We start from the raw sequence: 23,736 nt of genomic DNA on the forward strand, positions 1-23,736 counted from the left end.
CTGGAGTTTGCTCAAACTCATGTTCATCAAGGAGTGGTGACAGCCAACCATCTCATCCTCTGTCATCCCTTTCTCCTCCTGCCTTCAATCTTTCCCAGCATCAGGGTCTTTTCAAATGAGTCAGTTCTTCACATAAGGGGGCCAAAATTGCGGTTTCAGCTTCAGCATCAGTCCTTCCAATGAATATTCAGGACTGATCTCCTTTAGGATGGACTGGTTGGATCACCTTGCAGTCCAAGGGACTCTCAAGAGTCTTCTCCAACACCACAGTTCAAAAGCATCAATTCTTTGGAATTCAGCTTTCTTTATAGTCCAACTCTCACATCCATACATGACTACTGGAAAAACCATAGCTTTGACTAGGTGGACCTTTGTAGGCAAAGTAATGTCTTTGCTTTTTAATATGCTGTCTAGTTTGATCATAGTTTTTCTTCCAAGGAGCCAGCATGTTTTAATTTCAAGGCTGCAGTCACTATCTGCAGTGATTTTGGAGCCCAAGAAAAGAAAGTCTGTCACTGTTTCCATTGCCTACCCATCTGTTTGCCATGAAGTGACAGGACCTAATGCCATGATCTTAGTTTTTTGAATGTTGAGTTTTAAGCCAGATTTTTCACTCTCTTAAGAATTGACTTTGTGCTGAAGCCTATTAACCAAATATTTCTTGTGAAAGTTTGCATCAGGGTATTGTTTCATGTGGTAAATAAGTAAGCTCAAAATGCCTCAGTGTAACCTCATTTTTAATATAATCTTGTTGTAATACGATTCAGTTACATTTCTAGTCATTTTTTGTTTATTTTCTAGGAATGAATAATTACCTCTTTTTTGTATTAATCATTATTTCATCAACACACTTGAGAAGAAGCATGACTTTTTCTCTGTCATTTAAAAACATGCAATACATTTGTTTTAATCCATTATTTCTCCTCCTTGGTATTAATATCTCTTGGAATTTTTCTTTTCTCCATTCTATTGTGCTGGAAATTCCCTTTTCCCTTCTGTTTAAATATCATCATTACTGAATTCCTGGTTTCCTTTTTTTAAAAATAAACTTTATCTTTGAACATCTTTAAAATTACAGAAATATTGAAACAATATTTCTACAGTATTGAGACTACTATTCAGTAGTACAGAGAACACACATATATCCAATACCTCTAAGATAATATCTTACATTAGCATGAAAACTTTGTTACAACTAAATAATAAATATTGACACATTATTATCAACTAAAGTTCATAATTTATTCAAATTTTCTAAGTTCTTACCTAATGTCCTTTTCCTGTTCCAAAATCTCAACTTTTACATCTAGTTTTCATGGTTCCTTAGGCATCTCTTGCCTATGATAGCTTTCCATATTTCCCTTGTTTTTTATCACATTCAAAGTTTTGAAAAGTACTGCTCTGGCATTTTAGAAAATATCACTCAGTCAGGACTTGTCTAATGTATTTCTCATGATGAGACTATTGTTACTGGTTTTACAGAGGAAGACCAAAGAGGTAAAGTGCCATTTTTAGGACATGACATTAAGAGTGTTCTAACAATGCAGTTAAAACCATACCATGAAAGTAAACGTGTACTCAAATCTCTCTTCTGAGAGGGAAATAGAGATTGTATTCCTTGTCATCCACACTGGAAAGATGCCCATGTTGAGTTTCTCTTCTTTTCCCATAATATTTTTTCTTAGCTTATTGGAGGTATCAGTATCATTTACTCTATATAAGTAGCATATGTACTGTATATTTACAGCGTATTTATTGTGTACCTATGTAGCTTCCCTGGTGGCTCAGAAGGTGAAGAATCATCCTGCCATGCAGGAGACCCAGGTTTGATCCCTTGGTTGGGAAGATTCCCTGGAGAAGGGCATGGCAACTCACTCCAGTATTCTTGCCTGCAGAACACCATGGACAGAGGAACCTGTCAGGCTACAGTCCATGTGGTTGCAAAGAGTCGGACACGACTGAGCGATTGACAATTTCACTCTCACTGTGTACAAATACTATATACAGTAAAGAATAGGGTCTGGATAAGTCAGAGAAAGTGAAAGTGAAGTCACTCAGCTGTGTCCGACTCTTGGCAACCCCATGAACTATAATCTGCCAGACTCCTCCATCCATGCAATTTCCCAGGCAAGAATACTGGAGTGAGTTGCCAGTTCCTTCTCCAGGGGATCTTCCCAACCCAGAGATCAAGCCCAGGTCTCCCGCATTGCAGGCAGACTCTTTACCATCTGAGCCACCAGGATAAGTTAGAGAGCAAGGATTAATGAACTTCACAAATCAAGACCATATAATATTTATCACCTTCAAGAATCCTTATTTCACTTCTGAAAGAGAAAGAAATGGGTTTACCACCCATACTTCTCTACTCATTTGTGTTAAGTTTGTATAGGAGAGTTGGGGTTAAGGTTTTGCTGCAGCTGAAAGAGTCTAAACTTTCTTTTTGGTATGAGCTTACTAGGACCAACAGAGATGTGGTAGGAATATTTGCTCATCTCTAAGGCATTACAAGAGACAACTCATTGGAAAGACCCTGATGCTGGGAAAGATAGAAGGCAGAAGGAGAAGGAGAAGGCAGAGGACAAGATGGTTGGATGGCATCAGCAACTCAACAGACCTAGGTTTGAGCAAGCTCCAGGAGATGGTGAAGGACAGGGAAGACTGATGTGCTATAACCCATGGGGTCACAGTCAGGCACAACTGAGTGACTAAGCATGAGCAATATGGTCATATATCAAAGAAGAGGATACTTAGATATATGTAAAGTTTATAAAAATATAAATTATTTATTTTATATAAAATACAAATTATATTTATAAAATTATATTTTATACAAACATGTAAATCATGGTTATATAAAATATTTAACAAGTACTCTTGAGAAATTAACTCATAGGCATAGTCACTATTAAAGAGTTACCCATTTTGCAGTTAGTCTTAGAATGTTACACACAATTGAGAACTACTTGTATCTGTCAGTCAAATAAGACATCTTGTAATATAGACACTTTCAGAGTAATTCACATATGATAGACCCCTTTTCAGGAAGTATTCTTAAAAGCAAATACACCCAAAATTTAAAAAGCAAGCACACCCCAAAAAATAAAACTACAGAACCCATAGCCTTTGGGTATCTCTCAGTTTTGAAGACACATAATGGAAAAGCTGTCAGTGGGTATTTCACATCTGAGTATCCCCCGGCTTTGACATATGACTGTGGTTTAAAATTCCCCTTCTGCTAAAAGCAATGTTTGGCTCCAGAGACTCATCTGCGGGTTTGGAAAGTCTTTGGAAAGCCACTTTGGCTCCACAAAAGTTTAGGAATAATAGACAAATATAAAATTTTAAACACTGTGCCAAAAATCCGGTACAGGGAGTAAAACGCATCTCTGGTGGTGTTCTTTGTAACAAATATGTCTTCTTTAAAGTTCACATGTTTCCATAGAGTGCTGACACCTCAGAACAAGGCTCTATTCTTATTCTCGTAACAGCACCATTGGTATCAGGGCAAGTGGACCCAGGTTGATGACTCCACGTAGTTTTTCCTTGTAATTTTGGCTACATTTCATACCCGAGGGAGTTGCTCCTCTTTCACTTAAGAACCGGAGTCCTTCAATCTCCTTGCATTACATTTGTCGTGATATAACACTTTAAAAGCTCCCTGGCTGACAACTGTTGCCGGAGGCTGGAATCTGCTGGGAGTGGCATCATCCACTTAAAATAATATATGCCCCCTCTTAACTAAAACACCGTAATGTTATAGTCTTGGAGTGTATTTTAGGATCATAATGCAATAACATGAGTTAGGAAAGACAAGAGTACATACGTTCTAATTGAGTGATGAGATTAGCATATATTGTATTTCTTCAGGCATACAGCTGTACAGACGTAAGAATATTGTTGATTGTGCCCCCACAATTCAAATGCTGCTTGACAGACAGTTACTTAGCATAAAACTATGCTATGACTTCATTAGAAATTAGTCCTCAGACCTCTCTTGTTCCAAAGGCTATCTTTTCATTTACTTATTTTATTATGATTTTTTTTTCTTTTTTAACTACACCAAGGGGCTTTCCAGGTGGCGCTAGTTGTAAAGAACCTGCCTGCCAATACAGGAGACATCAGAGACGCGGGTTCAATCCCTGGGTCAGGAAGATCCCCTGGAGAAGTATGTGGCAATCCACTCCAGTATTCTTGCCTGGAGAATTCCATGGACAGAGGAGTCTGGGAGGTTACCGTCCATAGGGTCACAGAATCTGGCATGAATGAAGAGACTTAGCATGCAACTATACCAATACTGGAAGTGACTCCCAAATTCAGAGTCTTCACTTTGGTCCCACACGCTACCCCGTATGTGATTGACCCCAGCATGGCACCCCCAGTTAGTCTAAGTGGGAAGAAACTGGACAGCTCGGGAAAGAACCTTATCTTCCTGTCGGCTTCTGGTCACCTGGCCTGCCCAGCACCTTACTGGGTGGATTAGCAGGACTATTGTGCAGTTTCTGAATTTTCAGTCACCACCTAATCCTGTCAGCTCAGTAACCATGCCAATTACAGCTTTTTATTTTATCTTTTTCTGCCTAGTATTGTGTGTCCATTTTTACACCTTAGTTGGGTGAGGGCTGGGAGTCCTGAACCTCCTAACTTCAAAGGAACTATATTGATCTGATTGCTTCAAATCTTCTAATTTCACAGAAGATCTAAGTGAGTCTAAGAAAGTTTATGCTGCCCAATATTGAAATATGTACTCAATTTGGAAAATGAATTTGGAACTCAGGTCTTTAAGCTCATACTCATTCTCTCACTGGGATTTGAAGCCCTTGAAATTCTCATCTGTTTATGGATTCATTGCACAGTGTAGAATAGAATCCAAAGGCATGGGCTCCTGAGTCAGACTGCCCATATTCAAACACACTGGTTATTTGCTTGTCTGTGGACAACAGTCAGGTCATTTAGATTCTCTGTTTATCCGTTTTATCTGTCAGATGGATATAATAGCTCCTCCTTCACAGAATAATTGTACTGATACAGAACATATAACATTATATGGAACATAGTAAGTTTTCAATAAAAGTTAGCTACCATCATTCAATGACTTACTTGCTCACACTTAACAAATATGTGTTTGGTACTTACCATGTGCCATTGTGGATGCCAGGAACAGAAGAGCTGAGAATGGCTGACAATAGAGTCGTCATTGCTGCTCTCTTAGCCCTTTGTCACTCTACTCAGAAAACTGGAAAAAATAATCATACAAGTACACCTATAATACAAGTTATTATGTTGTTAATATCATTTATCAATAAAGGGTTTGAGAGAAGGAGAGAATGGCCAGGGTCTAGAGTGATGTAGAGGCAGATTGTGCAGTTCATGAACTGTTAAGCTCATGAATACCATAAAAGGCCTGGCTTTTAAGATCTACTCTCTTAGCAACTTCCAGATATACACTACAGCGTTAACTACAATCATCGGTCTATATGTTGCATCCCCAGTCTGCAGAGAGAAGGCTTTATGATGTTAATTACAGATCTTTCTACTCCAGTGTGGTATTTGAGTTCCTAAAAAGATTTGCCTTCTGCAGAATTCATATTAAAACAGCAACATTCATGGCAAAGGATAAGATTATGTGCATTTCTCTCAGACCTGTATGGTCACTCCTAACATCACCATCCTAACGAAAATAACAGCAAAACTATTCATAAATAAACATTCCTCTAAATATAAAAATGTATTGTAACAAAAAAGGAGAAAGTAATTTGAAGGCAGGGATATGAGTAAGGATCAGTCTACTTAGAGAAAGAGGGAAATAAAAGGGAATGCATGAAAAAGTAGAAGAATACAGCAGGCTGAGTAGAATGCATGTCCAGGGAGAGGCAAAGGATAGAACAAGATGTGGGCACCAGATGAGGGAATTGGGGGGATATTGTTCTACAATGTGGCTCCATTTAACTTCAGCCTCACGACAATGTTTTGCATTTAGGGGCTGTTTTCAATGATGTTAATCTTTAAGGTGTTGAGGAATTAGCTTATAACCTAATATTCTTTCTATGTTACTTTCATGTTCTTCAATTATCAATAATTTATGAGCTAATCCCCTCAAATAAGCAGGAATTCTCGGGTAACAAAGGGGGAAGCCATGAGCTAATTAGAATTTCTGAAAGACTCCTCTAAAAGGAGGTCCAAACTCAGATTTCAGATCCTCAACTTTCAAGGGTAATGGGTAGCTGGACCTATACTGATGATGCTGAAGATGGAATATAGCTACCTGGCCAATATCAAAAATATCTGATGTAAAATAAAAAGACACTTGTTTAAAGAAATAACTTTAGGAGTCAATACTCACTAAAATTTGAATTTTTATACCTCACACCTCCCCAAAAAATGTGGAGAAAAAAAAAATCGATGAAGGACAAAGGCAAAAAGACAACCTAATTACATGTACTAGACTAGAGAAGGCGATGGCACCCCACTCCAGTACTCTTGCCTGGAAAATCCCATGGGGGGAGAAGCCTGGTAGGCTGCAGTCCATGGGGTCGCTAGGAGTCAGACATGACTGAGCGACTTCCCTTTCACTTTTCACTTTCATGCATTGGAGAAGGAAATGGCAACCCACTCCAGTGTTCTTGCCTGGAGAATCCCAGGGACGAGGGAGCCTAGTGGGCTGTCATCTATGGGGTCACACAGAGTCAGACACGACTGAAGTGACGTAGCAGCAGCAGCAGCAGTAGCAGCAGCAGACTAGGTTTGGGAAATTAGAGTTCCTGCCATCCATGCTTTCTACTTACGTTTATCTCCCCATTTGTTCTGTAAATGCCTGGGGTAGGATTGACATGAGTAGGGGAAGAAACATGGACAAAACAGAAAGTTCAAGAATTTAAACACTTTAGACGTCAGCATTAGTAATTTAAACTTTAAAACAGCTGAGGAAAACATATGCGTTATTTTTACACAGGCTTAATGCATATAGTTGCAAATATCCTCTGATATCCAAATATATTGTCATACAAACATGATACAGTTTGTGCTAGATATTCTATTCTGAATATTAAAAATATATGACTTAAGTAGAAATCACAGTTGTAATTTAAACTCTTATTTAAGTCAGTGCTACATGGTAGAAAACAATGCAAGTCACAAATGCAAGCTGCATCTATAACTGCAATTTTCTAGTAATCACATTAAAAAAGGAGAAGAAATAGGTCAAATTATTGTAATAGTTTGTATGTATTTAACCTTCTGATTGAGGTCAGGAGGAAAAGAGGTCAAAAGAGAATGAGATGATTGGATGGCATCACCCACTTAATGGACATGAGTTTGAGCAAACTCTGGGAGATGGTGAAGGACAGGAAAGCCTGGCATGCTGCAGTCCATGGGGTCACAGAGTCAGACACAACTTAGCGAGTGAACAACAAACCTTCTATACCCAAACTATTAGCATGTCAACAAAAAATAAATATCAATAATGAGATCTTTTACATTCTTATTTTGTGTAGTAATTTTTTGAAATGTGGTATATAATTGAAAAGTTAGAGGACATCTCAATATCGAATTGCCAAATTTCAACTCCACAGCCACATATGGCTAGTGGTTCCCATATTGGACAATATAAGTCTAAGTTAACTTTTTATGAACATTATTTTGCCAGAATGAAAGGATGCAATAAAATATATGCAGTTCATGTTTTTGTTAGTAGCTTACAGGTGCATCCCTTCAGGCCAGAGGAAAAAATAGATCCTACTTTATTTCTCCTTTTGAGAGTGTCATTGTAGGACACTCTCAGAGTATAACTTTTAGACCCTCCCCATCTCACATATTATCTTCAGTGAATTGCTCCCACATTTTTTACATTTGAATATATGCAAAGAATGCATTATACTTTATATTATACATAACTGAATAATCACTAAACCAAATTGCAATGGAAAGGTTGACAAAATGCCCTGTTTTATACGCATGTGATTAAACATAAGTTGATTTTTATTTTAGTTATCTTGTTTTGGAAGCACTGTATATAATTTCTGACCTCTGACATTCTTGACCTTTGGAAACCTCTGAGAAGGCTGTGGGCAATGGTCCCCTAGTGCCAATGTGTGAAGCTTCCCTGGCTGGAGCCACATTTTTCCCTTGCTGCTTGAAGAATATAAAGTTGCTGTTGTTTTTAATTCTCATTGCAATTGTCCCCTATGGCAGACTTTCACTAATTTAAGTTCTGACCACTTAAATTTTGCCATGAGGATATTCCATTTGCTTTTCTTTTTCCACAGTATTGGTAAATTTGCCCTCATTTATGTATTTGCCTATATTTATTTTCCATTCCTGATTTAAGAAAGGTGAGAATCATGTCTGTTTCCTTACCTACTGTATTACAAAGAACCTAGTACATCTTAGACACTCAAACCTTAGATAAGTGAATGAAAAAAGTGTTTGTTGTAAGGAAAATGTTCAAAGCTCAGTTTTACCTCAATGCAAAGTAGAGATTATCCATCTGATAGTGATTCAAGGTTGCTCTGAGTCACACATCATCTATGAAATAATTCCTCTGTATCCCAGTGTTTCTAGTATGCCAAGACTAGAGAAGCATTTTTTTAAACATTAAAGCTTATAAAGCCTTATAAAACTATCTGACATTTTTCTCAGTAGCATACATCTTAGTAAGACCATTTTCATTTAGTAAATTTACGTTGTTCTTTCATCGTTGTTGTTGTTCAGTCATTAAGTCCTGTCTGACTCTTTGCAACCTCATTAACTATAGCCCGCCAGGTTCCTGTGTCCTCCACTATCTCCCAGAGTTCACTCAAATTCATGTCCATTGAGTAAGTGATGCCATCCAACCATCTCATTGTCTGCCATCCTCTCCTCCTTTTGCCTTTAATCTTTCCCAGCATCAAGGTCTTTTCCAATGAGTCAGCTCTTCGCATCAGGTAGTCAAAGTTTTGGAGCTTCATCTTCAGTGTTAATTCTTCCAGTGAATGTTCTTTCATGCATGGTCCTATACTTCCTATTCTCTAACTTCAGATAATTTTTTGTTTCTTTAAAACTGCTTTGTTTTTTACCTTATTCTCTATATCTGTGGTTCTCAGTCTTGATCTGTTTTGCTCCTTCCAGGGGATATTTGGCAATGGCAGGAGACTGTTTTTGGTTATCACAACTAGCAGTGGGGGAGGATGCTACTGTCATCTATTGAGTGAAGGAAAGGGGGTGTTTCTAGGATTCATAAAATGTACATGCTGGACCCCCAGCAACAAAGAGGTATCCAACCCCAAATGTCAGTTGTCCTAAGGCTATGAAATCCTACTCTCAGTTCACTATAAAAAGCATAATCCCAGTAAAGAATTCTAATTCAAAAAGATGTATGCTTCCCAATATCTATAGCAGCACTACTTACAAGAACCAAGACATGGATGCAACCTAAGTGTCCATTGACATGAATGAATAAAGATGTAATGTATGTAGATATATATACGCAATGGAATATTATTCAGCCATAAAAAAGAATGAGATACTGTCATTTGCAGCAATAATGCAATTATCATACATATCCCTAGTGGGTTCAGTGATAAGAATCTGCCTGCAATTCAGGAGACATGGGTTCAATCCATAGGTCTGGAAGATCCCCTGGAGAAGGAAATGGCAACCCACTCCAGTATCTTGCCTCGGAAAACCCAAGGACGGAGGAGCCTGGCAGGCTACAGTCCACGAGGTCACAAAAGAGTTGGGAATGACCTAGAGATTAAACAGCAATAAAGAATAGCCATATTAAGTGAAGTAAGTCAGAGAGAGAAAGACAAATATCATATAATATCCCTTATATATAGAATCTAAAAAAGTGATACAAATGAACTTATTACAAAACAGAAATAGACTCATGGACATAGAAACAAACATGGTTACCAGAGGGGAAAGGGGGAGGGGGAGATGAATTGGCAATTTGAGATTAAATTTAAAAAATAAAATATACTGTATACAAAATAAACATACAATAAAGACCTACCATATAACATAGGGAACTATATTCAATTTCTTATAATAACCTATAACAGAAAAATATATAAAAGAATATATATATATGTCTAACTGAATTACTTTGTTGTACACCTGAAACATTGCAAATTAACTATACTTCGGTAAAAAAAATAGTGATCTCTGTTTTAATCTTAAATGGTTATTAAATTTAAAAAATGATTGCTTCTATTTATGATAAACTTTTGCTTTATTGTGACTCATAGTTTTTCAAGTAAGTATAAAACAGTTAGATATTTTATCCAAGTTAACAAGTTAAACAGCAGTGATCATTTACTAATATAATTCTTTTAAAGACTTTTCTGTTTCCTTCAATGTTGGCAGATATAATGAGAGTTTTGATGACTATCATCATGTAATTCTGTCAATTTAATGTATCTCTGTTAATCTGTTTTATAGGTCCCTTTAGATGGAATATAATATAGCAGAAGCATTTTCATCAAAAGGATTAATGCCTGCATTATCATTTCTGCAATAAAACTGAAAGCTAAGTGGTGGAGGCCACAGATACCTCAAACCTGGATTCCACAATTCTACATTAAGTGCTGGAGTTTTTATTATTCTGCTGTAGGAAAACTTTTGCCAATGCTTACAAGGAACTGTTTATCCCTGCTGCTCTGGGTCCTGTTTGATGGAGGTCTCCTAACACCACTTCAACCTCAGCCACGACAGACTTTAGCCACAGAACCAAGAGAGAATGTTATCCACCTACCAGGACAGCGATCACATTTCCACCGAGTTAAACGTGGCTGGGTATGGAATCAATTTTTTGTGCTGGAGGAATACATGGGCTCCGAGCCTCAGTATGTGGGAAAGGTAATGACATGTTTCTTTTGACAACAACTTGATAGCAAGGGGGCTTATGCATTGTGTATTGTGTATGGATGTTTTGCACAGGAGTTGAACAAACCAGTAAGTAGAACACTGGAATTGAAATCAAGAGACCTGGTTTCTCTTCCTGACTCAATGACCCGGGTAAGCTTTGGAATATCATTTCATCCCTCTTTGCTTCAATTCTCCTTGGTTATTTTAATGAAGTTAGTATATATTATATTCCTATTTTTGACATTATTCACCAAAGTCATGAAGTTAATATGTGTAAATGTAACTAAAAGTGTTACTATAACACATTATTGGCCATAGCCACTCTGGAATTGTTTACCTGCAAGAGACACAGGAAAAACTCAAGAGGTATAAGTATTCTAAATTGTTCATATCTATGAATGACCAGAATATCAACATTTCCCTCCCCTTAAAAAATAGGACATACCATTTAGATAACGGTTCTCGTGTACAAATGGTCCCAGATTTACAGTGGTTTGATTAAAGATTTTTTTAACTTTACAATGTTGCAAAAGCAATATATGCATTCCATACCTACACAGCCATTCCGTTCTTCACTTTTACTACAGTATTCGATAACATGAGATAGTCAGCACTTAATTATAAAATAGGCCTTGTGCTAGATGATTTCCTGATTGTTGGTTAATGTGTTTTGAGAATGTTTAAGTCTGTCAGACATCCTATTCAGTAGGATAAGTGTACTAAATGCATTTCGACTTAACGATGTTTTCAAATGACCATGGTTTTATTGGGATGTAACTCTGGTCTAAGTTGAGGAAGATCTGTATTTGATTTGGGTTGCTTATTCTTTATAAGTAATTCCTTTATTATAGGTTACTTATTTATTTATTAATTTTTGAATGTGCTGGATCTTCACTGCTGCGTGCAGGCTTTGGTTGCGGCCATTGGGGACTAGTCTATAGTTGTGGTTCGTGGACTTCCAATTGCTGTGGCTTCTCTTGTTGTGGAGCATGGGTTCTAGGGCATATGGGCTCAGTAATTGCAGGCCCATGGGCTTAGTTGCCTTGTGGCATGTGGGATCTTTCTGGTCTAGGGATCAAACCAGAGTTCCCTGCATTGTCTAGTGAGTTCTCAATCACTGGACCACCGAGAGGCCCTCTTTATTATAGGTTTTGTAAAGTATTTATAAAGGTGTTTATGGCCAAAGTAATAAATGTTGGAACCCAAATATATACACATCAATCTCAACACAATATGCAAACTTTAATCTCGTAGTTTAAGAAAAATTTTTTTTTTCACAAAATGGCAACTATGTATTTCAACAGATTTATGCTGTACTGCTATTATTCTTACATCAACTTTGGAGCCATATCTATCATAGACCTTATCAATGACACCTGAATTTTTTTCAGGAAAATGCATATTTTATTTATTTTCATTTTTCTAATTCCAGGATTTTTTTTTTAATTTTCTAAAAGATTTTGCTATGGTTTTAATAAAAAGTGTTTATGCTTGAAGAGAGTTTAAAATAAGTCTAAAGTAGAAATAGAAAACCGTAGTCAAAAGAGTATTAGGAAACTGATGTAGTAGATTATGTCTCTGGAATATGAAAGTCCCTAGAGATTTGTGAAAGTCTAAACTAATGAGAAACATGATAAGTCTTATGATTCTAATGCTGGCTTAAATGAAACAAATTTATTTAAGAGCTAAATTCTTTGCCCTATGATTTTAGAATTTACCTTTTGGGAATGTATTTTAAAAATATTGAATAATATAATGAGGAAGGTCAACTGGAACCTTTGCTGAAAATGAACACATAGTCAGATTGCCCTCGTGTTACCAAACACTGTGATCAATGCCCAGTGAGGCAGAACAAACTAAAATGTTAACCTTTGGAGCAGAGAAAGTTTTATTGAAGGGCCATGCAAGGAGACAGGTGGCTTGTTCCCAAAGAAACTTGAACTCCTGAAAGTTTCAGCAAACCGCTTTTAAAGGCAAGGTGACGGAAGAGACGGTGTGGTTAGTTGTAAACTTCTTGGTGTAGGAATCCTTTGTCCTTGAAGATGTCCACATAGGTAAGGTCAAGAGGTTCCTGTAAACCTCCAAGACAAATGTTATTCTCTATTCTGCAAGTTTTTATCTCTATATGAATGGACTCTTAAAGGCCAAGGTCTTGACAGTGGGCTATGGTGTATATTTTAGGCTATAGGCAACATTCTTTTGCAAATGGTGCAGAGCCAGTATGACTAAGTATAAGCAACAAAGCACAAAGATTAAAATAAAAGAAATAGATCTAATATGGAGTCAGATTTGTTCTTCACAAATGCACTAGAGTATATGGAGCCCTATGACGCTTTTGCACTATGGTGTTGGAGAAGACTTTTGAGAGTCCCTTGAACTGCAAGGAGATCCAGCCAGTCCATCCTAAAGGAGATCAGTCCTGAGTGTTCATTGGAAGGACTGATGTTGAAACTGAAACTCCAATACTTTGGCCAATACTTTGGCCACCTGATGCGAAGAACTGACTCATTTGAAAAGACCCTGATGCTGGGAAAGATTGAAGGCAGGAGGAGAAGGGGACAACAGAGTATGAGATGGTTGGATAGCATCACCGACTCAATGGATATGAGTTTGGGTAAACTCCGAGAATTGGTGATGGACAGGGAGGCCTGGTGTGCTGCAGTCCATGGGGTCACAAAGAGTCGGACACGACTGAGCAACTGAACTGAACTGATACGAGGCCCTAGCAAATATTTCCTGTGGGGTACCTATCTATATATAAAATATGATTCACATCAAATCAATCTTTGAGTACCATTCTCACAATCCAAATATTAGTGATCTTGCAGAAAGCATACAGTACCATTTAGCAGTAGCAAGCTCCTTGTCAGGCTGGCTACTAGGAATCAGGGTCTGGTCTTGTGGTCCCAGGACAACTCCATAGATGCTAGTTCTGAGGTCCATAGGGTACCTGGTGAACCCTAAAATTGAATGGAAACTCAGAGAGAGCCATAAAGGGTAGAACTGTCTACTGGAGCCCAACCAGTTTCAACTGAGTCCAGGATACCCCACTCACATGGCATTGCTCCACAAATAACCCGGAGCACAAGAAGGGCCTTTAAAATTAAAGCACCCCAAAGCATGAATGTCCCCTGATGTTACTGTACATTGTTTCTGCTTATAATATTCTTTGTGTGGTCAAAGAGGATAAAATGAGTAGTGTTTTCTCCGATAAGATAATTTTATTATAGTACACTAATTTCTTGTGAATTAATTCAGTATAACAATTGGGTTTTGAAATCCAAGGCAAATGGAAAGGCAGCATACCTCTAGAACTCTTGTCTCCTGGGTGTCAATTATGTCAACTCTGCTTGTGATGGAAGCTGGACATCACATTGAGGTTCCTGGCAAATGTCTGCTGAGAAGCCATTTTGACTTTAATTAAAGCAGATCTGTAGCCTTTACTTGCCAGAATTTGAAGTGAGAAAGTTGACATTTTGTTGAAAATTTAATGAAATTGACTTTTAATCTATCCTAGCTAGAGTAGAATTTCACCTCCCAGTGGACATGATTAAAAAAATCTAGGAACTACTTATAGAAGTTTTGCTTGATACTCTTGAATGCTATTTTTACAATTGATATGATAGTATGGAATTCATCCAAATCATTTAAGAGAGGAATCAATATTTATAAATAGATTAGAAAGGAATAGGTCTATACAGATGCATAGAACAATTTTATGGACTCTGAGGGAGAAGGTGAGGGTGGGACGTTCTGGGAGAATAGCATTGAAACATGTATATTATCATATGTGAAACAGAACACCATTCCATGTTCGATGCATGAGACATATGCTCAGGGCCGGGGCAATGGGATGACCCAGAGGGATGGGATGGGGAGGGAGGTGGGTGGGGGGTCCAGGAAGGGGAACACATGTAAACCCATGGCTGATTCATGTCAATGTATGGCAAAAACTATTACAATATTGAAAAGTAATTAGCCCCCAACTAAAATAAATAAATTTATAAAAAAAAAAAAAAGAAAGGAATAGGTCTAAGATCTAATCCATTATGAAATTAAAACATTATATTCATAGATGATGGCTCCCCATTTGTAAAATATAATGAAAACTTATGGTTCTCAGGCAATGTATGTTTCTAATGCAAATGAAAATACAGTTTCCAAGATTTTCTTTCCACACGAAAACTAATTAAAGTTTAATTAACTCTGTCTTGATGATTCTAGATATGGGAATAGTAATATGGTAACATCGGGGCCAATTCAAGCCATTATATGTAAGTGGGTAAACATATATAAATATATTTGTGCTCCTGCTCTTTCAAGAAGGCTTTGAGACAATTCAAAGTAAAACAAAGTACTATAAACAATATAGAATTCTGTGTTATGGGAAAAGGAAAATGCACAAGTGCCAGGCACAACAGTCAACTGAGCCATTATAATTGAGATTTAGACTTAATGTATGTTTCTTTGCAGCAAGAACATACATATTGTTTTGTTCAGTTGCTAAGTCATATCTGACTCTTTAAGACCCCATGGACTACATACAGCACTCCAGGCTCCTCTGTCCATGGGGATTTCCAGGCAAGAATACTGGAGTGGGTTGCCATTTCCTTCTCCAAGGGATCTTCTTGGACCAGGGGTGAAACCTGTGCCTCCTGCATTGACAGGTGGATTCTTTACCACTGAGCCACCAGGGAAGCCCAAAAACATACATGGAAAACATTAATTTGTAGAGTTACCATTATTGGAAACTCTACTTACTGAGAGAAAAAAAAGTGTCCCTACCTTTAAGTTTAAAAGAATTTCTTCCTGTAGAAATTAATGTGGGAGGCGTGAGTGGCTTAACGGATATTAGCCTCAACAACTGTTATATTTAATATTTAAAAGGATCAGATGTTATTGTTGACATCCTTTCAAGAAAGACCAAATTGTGACATTGCTTATAATGACTATGACTTAATACACAAATAAATCCCAAGGTTGTCCAGTGGTAAAACCAATGCTTTTTTCAAATAGACATTTTGGATTTGCTATGACACCTGGATATGTGTAAAATACCATATTGCAGAGCAACACAGAAACTAATTGGACAAGCACACATGTTTAATGCATGTGTTATTATTGCTCAAAGTCACCTCAAAGAAGTATCATTAAAGGAACACACAGGTGGGCCCGCCCCCCCCCCCACACACATGCAGGAGTAAATCGCTTATACCAACAAATATAACTGGGTGCCTCTGTCTCAATTCAGAGGAGCTTGTTAGCAGAAATTCTTAAATTGAAAGTGTTTTATATGGCATATGGCATAAAGATTCAATATTGCTGTATATCTAATCCCTAATTGCAGAGGCATTTGTTTATTCAACATATTTTTGAGAATGCATTGTCATTTCAGAAAGTGTTAAGCCTCCTGGGAGTAAAGTATGAATGTCTTTAGATTGCAGTTAAAACAGATAAGCTTTATTGAGTGTCTTAGGGCACTATTTTAATTTATGTACATAAATTCATGTAATCTTTACAACAGCACTATCAGGAAAATTATTGGTAGCCCCATTTTACTTATCAGAAAACTGAGGCACAGGAAAATTAAATAATTTCCCAGGGCCCAACACCCAATATATACTGAAACTGGGATTTTAAGTTGGGTAGAGCAGGTAGTTTAGGTCTATGGCACCAGAAAATATCACGTTTTATTATCATAAAGCATCTTTGGAGCTAACAATAATTTTAGTACTCTGTCAAAAGTACTATGACAAAGACCCTATTAGGAATTGTGGAGACAAAAGAAGGTCTATGACTGTGCCTAAAAGAAAAATTCAAGAAAAGGTTCACAGTTGATGAAGTACCTGAGATGAATCTTGAAAGATATCTTTGTTTTTAGGAAGAGGTAGTCTGAGGAAACATTTTTATAAGCACTCAGGCCTGAAAGTGCAAGGTGAGCCTCAATAACTATATTTCAAAATAATCAGAGAGTGTGAAACCAACGTTTCAGAGTAGGTTATAGAAAGTTTCAGAGTAGGTTAGAGAAAGTACAGAGGCTCAAGTCTGATGTCAAGATTAATAATATTTATTCTTTTATTTAATTTTTTAAAAATTAGATATAATTGACAAAGAATAGCAGTTCCCAGTGTATAACATAGTGTTTGGCTATTGTATACATTGTGAAATGATCTCCCCAATAAGTCTACTTACCATCTATCATTGTGCCTAGTTACATTTTTTTTCTTGTGATGAGAACTTTTAATAATTACTCCCCTAGCAACCTTCAGATATGCAATACAGTACGATGAACTGCAATCACTATGCTGAACATTGCAGTACTACTTGTTCTTAAAGGTGTCAGTATCCACAAAGTGTCTTGGTTGAAGATTCACATGAAAGAAACTGCAGTTCTAGAATGATCACTCAGTGATCCATTTAAAGGACACATTGGAGACACAGAAACAGACATGGAGATAGGAAACATATGTAGGAGAAGGTTAAGGAGAATTGCTTAGAGAGTAATAAAGGAAAAAGGGTATTAAATTTGGTCATTTAAAAGGTAGATAGATAATAAAATTTCAAGATCTATTGTTCAAGAAAATATGAAGGATGAGACAAAAAAAATGTTAGTGGACAATCACATGTAGAGAATGAGAGGGAAAAGGAAAACAAAATGATGCAGATTTCTGACTTCTGTTTTGCTAGTATCCTGTATATATTTGATTCTAGAATAAGAAATAAAAGGATCACTCTTATATGTTATATATCCAGAGTTGCTTAGAAGTACCCAGGTGAAGTATCTCACGGTTGTCCAGATACATGAACCTAGAGTTCACAAGAGAGGCCTATGGTGGAGATACAGGATCAGGAGATCGATGCACAGATGGTGGTCAAAACCACATAAGTGGGAATCACATAAAGCTAGGAAGTTACAGACAAAATATGAGAACCCTAATTTTTAACTGCAAAGCAAATGAAGAATAGATAAATTTAATGAATAAGGGGCAAAAGACAAAGAGTGTTACAGAAAATATAGCTAAACAAGTTTTAAGAATAACAAGTGACAATGCCAAATTGTACAGGTCAAGTGAAACAATGACTGGAACTCTTCAACTGATTTTGTGAGATAGTGAATCAGAAGTAAATGTAGTCAAAATGGTTTTCATCATTTTCTCAAGAGTTTGAAGAAAGGAGAAAAGAATGAGTCCAGCCTGTAGATTCCATTTCAAAAGGGTAGGTGAAAAGATTCTTCTGTGCTGGTTTGATCCGATAGAGATTCTATTAGTGTTTTCCAGAGAAACAAAACCAACAGGATGTATATATATGATTTAAAGGAAACAACTTTTAAGTGGTAAAACTAATCAGCAGCGTGCAATTCTCTTCATCAGCAAGAAACTGTTAAAGAGAAGGAAAAAGAGTAGGTGACTGTACCAGTTCATTATTGCACGTTTTTTTGTGTTTTTTTTTTTGAGGGGATCATTGTGATGGAATAGAGAGAAGAGTACTAAAAAAACAACCAAGAGAAACCAGGATGAATCTACAAACACTAAAGTTCCAAAGAGATGTACCTATAAAAATGAATGCTTTGCAATATACATAAATACCTTGGAGATATTGTGGGTTCAGTTCTAGATCACAGCAATAAAGCAGACACTGCAATCAAGTGAGCCACATGCATCTTTTTTGGTTTCCCAAAACACATAAAAGTTAGTTTGCACTATGCATAATCTATCGTGTGCAGTAGAATTATATTTAAAATAACAATGTGCATACTTTAATTAAAAAATGCTCTATTGCTGCTGCTGCTGCTAAGTTGCTTCATTTGTGTCCAACTCTGTGCGACCACATAGACGGCAGCCCACCAGGCTCCCCCGTCCCTGGGATTCTCCAGGCAACAACACTGGAATGGGTTACCATTTCCTTCTCCAATGCATGAAAGTGAAAAGTGAAAGTGAAGTCGCTCAGTTGTGTTGACTCTCAGCGACCCCATGGACTGCAGCCTACCAGGCACCTCCGCCCATGGGATTTTCCAGGCAAGAGTACTGGAGTGGGTTGCCATTGCCCTTCTCCAACTTTATTGCTAAAAGATGCCAATTGACCATTATCCGACCCTTCAGCAAGTCATAGTAGTACTATCAAAATCACTGATCATAGATCACCAAAAAAATATAATAACAAAAAGGTTTTAAAATTGGGAGAATTATCAAAATGTAACCACGTGTCAGGAAATGAGCAAATATGTTGGAAAAATGGCACTGATAGACTTACTGGAGCAGAGATGCATAAACCTTCAGTTTGAACAAAGTGTACTATCTGAGAAGTGTAATAATGTGAAATGCAATAAAACAAGATATGCTCTGTGTGTTCGTATGTATATAAGTATATGTGTATAAATACACATGCACAAAAAGTCAAGACTGTGGCAATAGAATTTTATTTTTTAAAATAATTACAAGTAGAATTTTGTTTTGAATTCATAAAAAGAAAAGGTAAAGAAAAAATAGAAATAGTACAATAGCATATTAAAGTAGTTATAATTGCATTGAAAAAATGATTTGTCTATCTTGAAAGTCTTCCAAACTAACACAATATAAAGATGCTATTTTACCTCATGTATATATCCCTTTGTATCCAACAATAATGCAGGTTATATCACAAAGCTATACTAAGACATTTAAAAGTTGTTTTTATGGCTCAACATCTATGTATCTTTTCTCTTTCTCTTTTTTCTTTCCCTCTTTTTTCTTCTTTCTTTTCTTCCTCCCTTCTTCCCTCTCTTCCTCTATTTGTTTCCTCTCTCTGTTCCTCTCTTTTTTTCTTCTCATTTGTGAGTCATTTAGCTCTGAGTTCAGTTCAGTCACTCAGTCGTGTCTGACTCTTTGAGACCCCGTGGATTGCAGCACGCCAGGCTTCACTGTCCATCATCAACTCAGGAGTTTACGCAAACTCATGTCCATCAAGTTGGTTATGTAATCCAAGCATTTCATCCTCTGTCATCCCCTTCTCCTCCTGCCTTCATCTTTCCCAGCATCAGGGTCTTTTCCAATGAGTAAGTTTTTCACATCAGGTGGCCAAAATATTGAAGTTTTAACTTCAGCATCAGTCATTCCAATGAATATTCAGGACTGATCTCCTTTAGGATGGACTGGTTGGATCTCCTTGTAGTCCAAGAGACTCTCAAGGGTCTTCTCCAACATCACAGTTCAAAAGCATCAATTCTTCAGTGCTCAGCTTTTTTTGTAGTCCAACTCTCACAACCATCCATTACTACTGGAAAAACCATAGCTTTGACCAGACGGACATTTGTTGGCAAAGTAATGTCTCTGCTTTTTAACATGCTATCTAGGTTGGTCATAGCTTTTCTTGCAGGGTTCAAGCATCTTTTAATTTCATGCCTGAAGTTACCATCTTCAGTGATTTTGGAGCCTCAACAAATAAAGTTTCTCAGTTTCCATTGTTTCCCGATCCATTTTCCATGAAGTGCTGGGACTGGATGCCATGATCTTAGTTTTCTGAATGTTGAGTTTTAAGCCAACTTTTTCATTCTCCCTTATTGCATGATGTACTCTGCATGTAATTTAAACAAGCAAGGTGACAATATCCAGCCCTGATGTACTCCTTTCCCAATTTGGAGCCAGTCCGTTGTTTTATGTCCAGGTCTAACTGTTTCTTCTTGACCTGCATACAGATGTCTCAGAAGGCAGGTAAGGTGGTCTGATATTCTCACCTCTAGAAGAATTTTCCACAGTTTGTTGTGATCCACACTGTGAAAGGCTTTGGCATAGTCAGTAAAGCAGAAATAGATATTTCTCTGGAACCCTCTTGCTTTTTCGATGGTCCAACAAATGTTTGCAATTTGATCTCTGGTTCCTCTGCCTTTTCTATATCCAGCTTGAACATCTGGAATTTCATGGTTCATGTATTGTTGAAGCCTGGTTTGGAGAATTTTGAGCATTACTTTGCTGACATGTGAGATGAGTGCAATTGTGCAGTAGTGTGAACACTATTTGGCACTGCCTTTCTTTGGGATTGGAATGAAAACTGACCTTTTCCAGTCCTGTGGCCACTGCTGAGTTTTCCAAAGTTGCTGGCATATTCAGTGCAGCAGTTTAAAAGCATCATCTTTTAGGTTTTGAAGTAGCTCAACTGGAATTCCATCACCTCCACTAGCTTTGTTCATAGTGATGTTTCCTAAGGCTCACTTGACTTTGCATTCCAGGATGTCTGGCTCTAGGTTAGTGATCACACCATTGTAGTTATCTGGGTTATGAAGATCTTTTTTGTATAATTCTTGTGTGTATTCTTGCCACGTCTTCTTAATATCTTCTGCTTCTGTCAGGTCCATACCATTTATGACCTTTATTGTGCCCATCTTGGCATGAAATATTCCCTTGGTAACTCTAATTTTCTTAAAGAAATCTCTAGTCTTTCCCATTCTATTATTTTCATCTATTTCTTTGCATTGATCACTGAGGAAGACTTTCTTATTTCTCCTTGCTATTCTTTGGAACCCTGCATTCAGATGGGTATATCTTTCTTTTTCTCCTTTGCCTTTAGCTTCTCTTCTTTTCTCAGCTATTTGTAAGCCCTCTTCAGACAACCATTTTGCCTTTTTGCATTTCTTTTTCTTGGGAATAGTCTTGATCACTGCCTCCTGTGCAATGTCACGAACCTCCATCCGTAGTTCTTCAGGCACTCTGTCTATCAGATCTAGTCCCTTGAATGTATTTGTCACTTCTACTGTATAATCGTAAGGAATTTGATTTAGGTCATACCTATATAGTCTAGTAGTTTTCCCCACTTTCTTCAATTGAACTTTGAATTTTGCAATAAATTCATGGTCTGAGCCACAGTCAGCTCCTGGTCTTGTTTTTGCTGACTGTACAGAGCTTCTCCATCTTTGGCTGCAAAGAATATAACCAATCTGATTTCAGTATTGACCATCTGGTGATGTCTATGTGTTGAGTTGTCTTAAGTTGTTGGAAGAGGGTGTTCATTATGACCAGTTCATTCTCTTGGCAAAGCTCTGTTAGCCTTTGCCTTGCTTCATTCTGTACTCCAGTGCCAAATTTGCCTTTTATTCCAGTTATCTCTTGACTTCCTGCTTTTGCATTCCAGTCCCTTATGATGAAAAGGACATCTGTTTTTTTGGTGTTAGTTCTAGAAGGTCTTGTAGGTCTTCATAAAGTAAAAGAAATAAAGTGAAGTCACTCAGTCGTGTCTGACTCTTTGCAACCCCATGGACTGTAGCCCACCAGGCTCCTCTGTCTATGGGATTTTCCAGGCAAGAATACTGGATGGTTGCCATTTCCTTCTCCAGGGGATCCTCCCAACCCAGAATCGAACCCAAGTCTCCTACATTGCAGATAGACACTTTACCATCTGAACCACCAGGGAAGACATTGGTCTTCATAAAATCATTCAACTTCAGCTTCTTTAGCATTACTGGTTGGGGCATAGACTCGGATTACTGTAATATTGAATGGTTTGCCTTCGAAACAAACAAAGATCATTCTGTCGTTTTTTGAGATTGCACCCAAGTACTGCATTTCAGACCTTTTGTTGACTATGAGAGCTACTCCATTTCTTCTAAGGGATTCTTGCCCACAGGAGTAGATATAATGGTCATCTGAATTATAGTTTTGGATTTATTGTAGCTTCGGAGAATTGGATAATTTGGAGAATTTTTGATGAATTGTAGTTTTAGAGAAGACCATAGTGTAGTTTTCATGGTTCAATTTATTCCTAAATTGTGAGCTTTCAAAATCAGAGTAATTTCTGCTCATTTGAATTCAAGGTTCATCACACCAGCTCGATCTTCATGTAAGATTTAAAAATGTATTCATCCTCTTGACTCCTTCCTCACATATTTGAGAGACTTTTGCAGTATATTCAAGTGTCCTAAATCAAGGTCTTGTTTCTAATCCATTCTACTGTCAAATGGATTGAACTTGCTGCTAATCAAAACATCTTTAGCTACCTGCTCTTTCTGTAGCAAAACATCAGAGGAAACCATTAGGTAAGTCTGATATTTTATTACACATCTTGGTTCTTAAATATATCCCTGAGTTTTATAGTCTCTCAATACATGAGATTGTCATTGAAATAATCATTTTGGAGTATGATTAGATAGCAATACATCTAAAAGGACAACTGCTGCTAAAATAGAGGTTGGACAAACTGTCAGTGCTCATTGTATGTGAGTTCTTCTCTCCCCTTTATGATTTATTTCATGTTTCTAGCATGCTGGTTGTTTCATAATAGCTGTGCCATAAAGGTTTAATGGGTTTATTTTAGTTGAATTGGCAGGACCTTGAAAGAAAGTCAACTATTTTTAAATCAATATATGAATCATTAACAAAAAACATTTCAAAAATAACATGGGTAACATTAACACTCTTTTTGTTTCTTTTTCTCCTCCTTTCTTTTCCTCTCCTCCTCCTACTGTTTTTCCACCTTACCTCTAATTATCTTTCAGTCCTTCCTTTCCTTTTAACCATTTCTCTGCATTATTTAGGGATTTGCCTGACTGGTTACTTAAACACTAAGATAAAGAGTTAGCTTTGATTCTAATTTTTAGGTCTTATAGTAATTATCCATGTGAAAGTGCTTAAGTACACGTGCCAATCCACATGACTAAGAGCACAGCAGAATACCATATACCCAGATTATATTTTCACCAGAAATTGCTCAGATGCATTTGTCACAAGCTTAACAGGACAATCCGTTGTGTGTATTTGTTTGTGTGTGTGTGTGTTTACCCTGTGTGTGTTTCCAAATGTTTTTAGTAAGCCATTTAATTGAAAACAAAACAAACATTAGTTGGATTCTTTGGAAAACAGTGCTCTCTGTGGGCTAAACATTGATGAACCACTGTGATGGTGGTGTTTCAGTCCTTGTATCCAACTCTTG

General features: G+C 37.2%; 1 protein-coding gene across 2 annotated transcripts in view; it reads left to right on the forward strand.

The window, feature by feature from the left end:
• The first annotated feature begins 10,602 nt into the window (after positions 1-10,602).
• The window catches only part of CDH12 (cadherin 12), a 293,386-nt gene continuing 280,252 nt past the window's right edge, over positions 10,603-23,736 (forward strand). For both annotated transcript variants that reach the window (XM_081524211.1, XM_081524212.1), the window contains exon 1: positions 10,603-10,833. In XM_081524211.1, coding sequence (XP_081380337.1) covers positions 10,603-10,833 — 231 coding nt within the window. The remainder of the gene's footprint in view (positions 10,834-23,736) is intronic.

Source organism: Giraffa tippelskirchi, chromosome 8, assembly GCF_054371585.1.
Source record: "Giraffa tippelskirchi isolate mGirTip1 chromosome 8, T2T-mGirTip1v1.2.pri, whole genome shotgun sequence".
In the NCBI taxonomy this organism is placed as follows: Eukaryota; Metazoa; Chordata; class Mammalia; order Artiodactyla; family Giraffidae; genus Giraffa; species Giraffa tippelskirchi.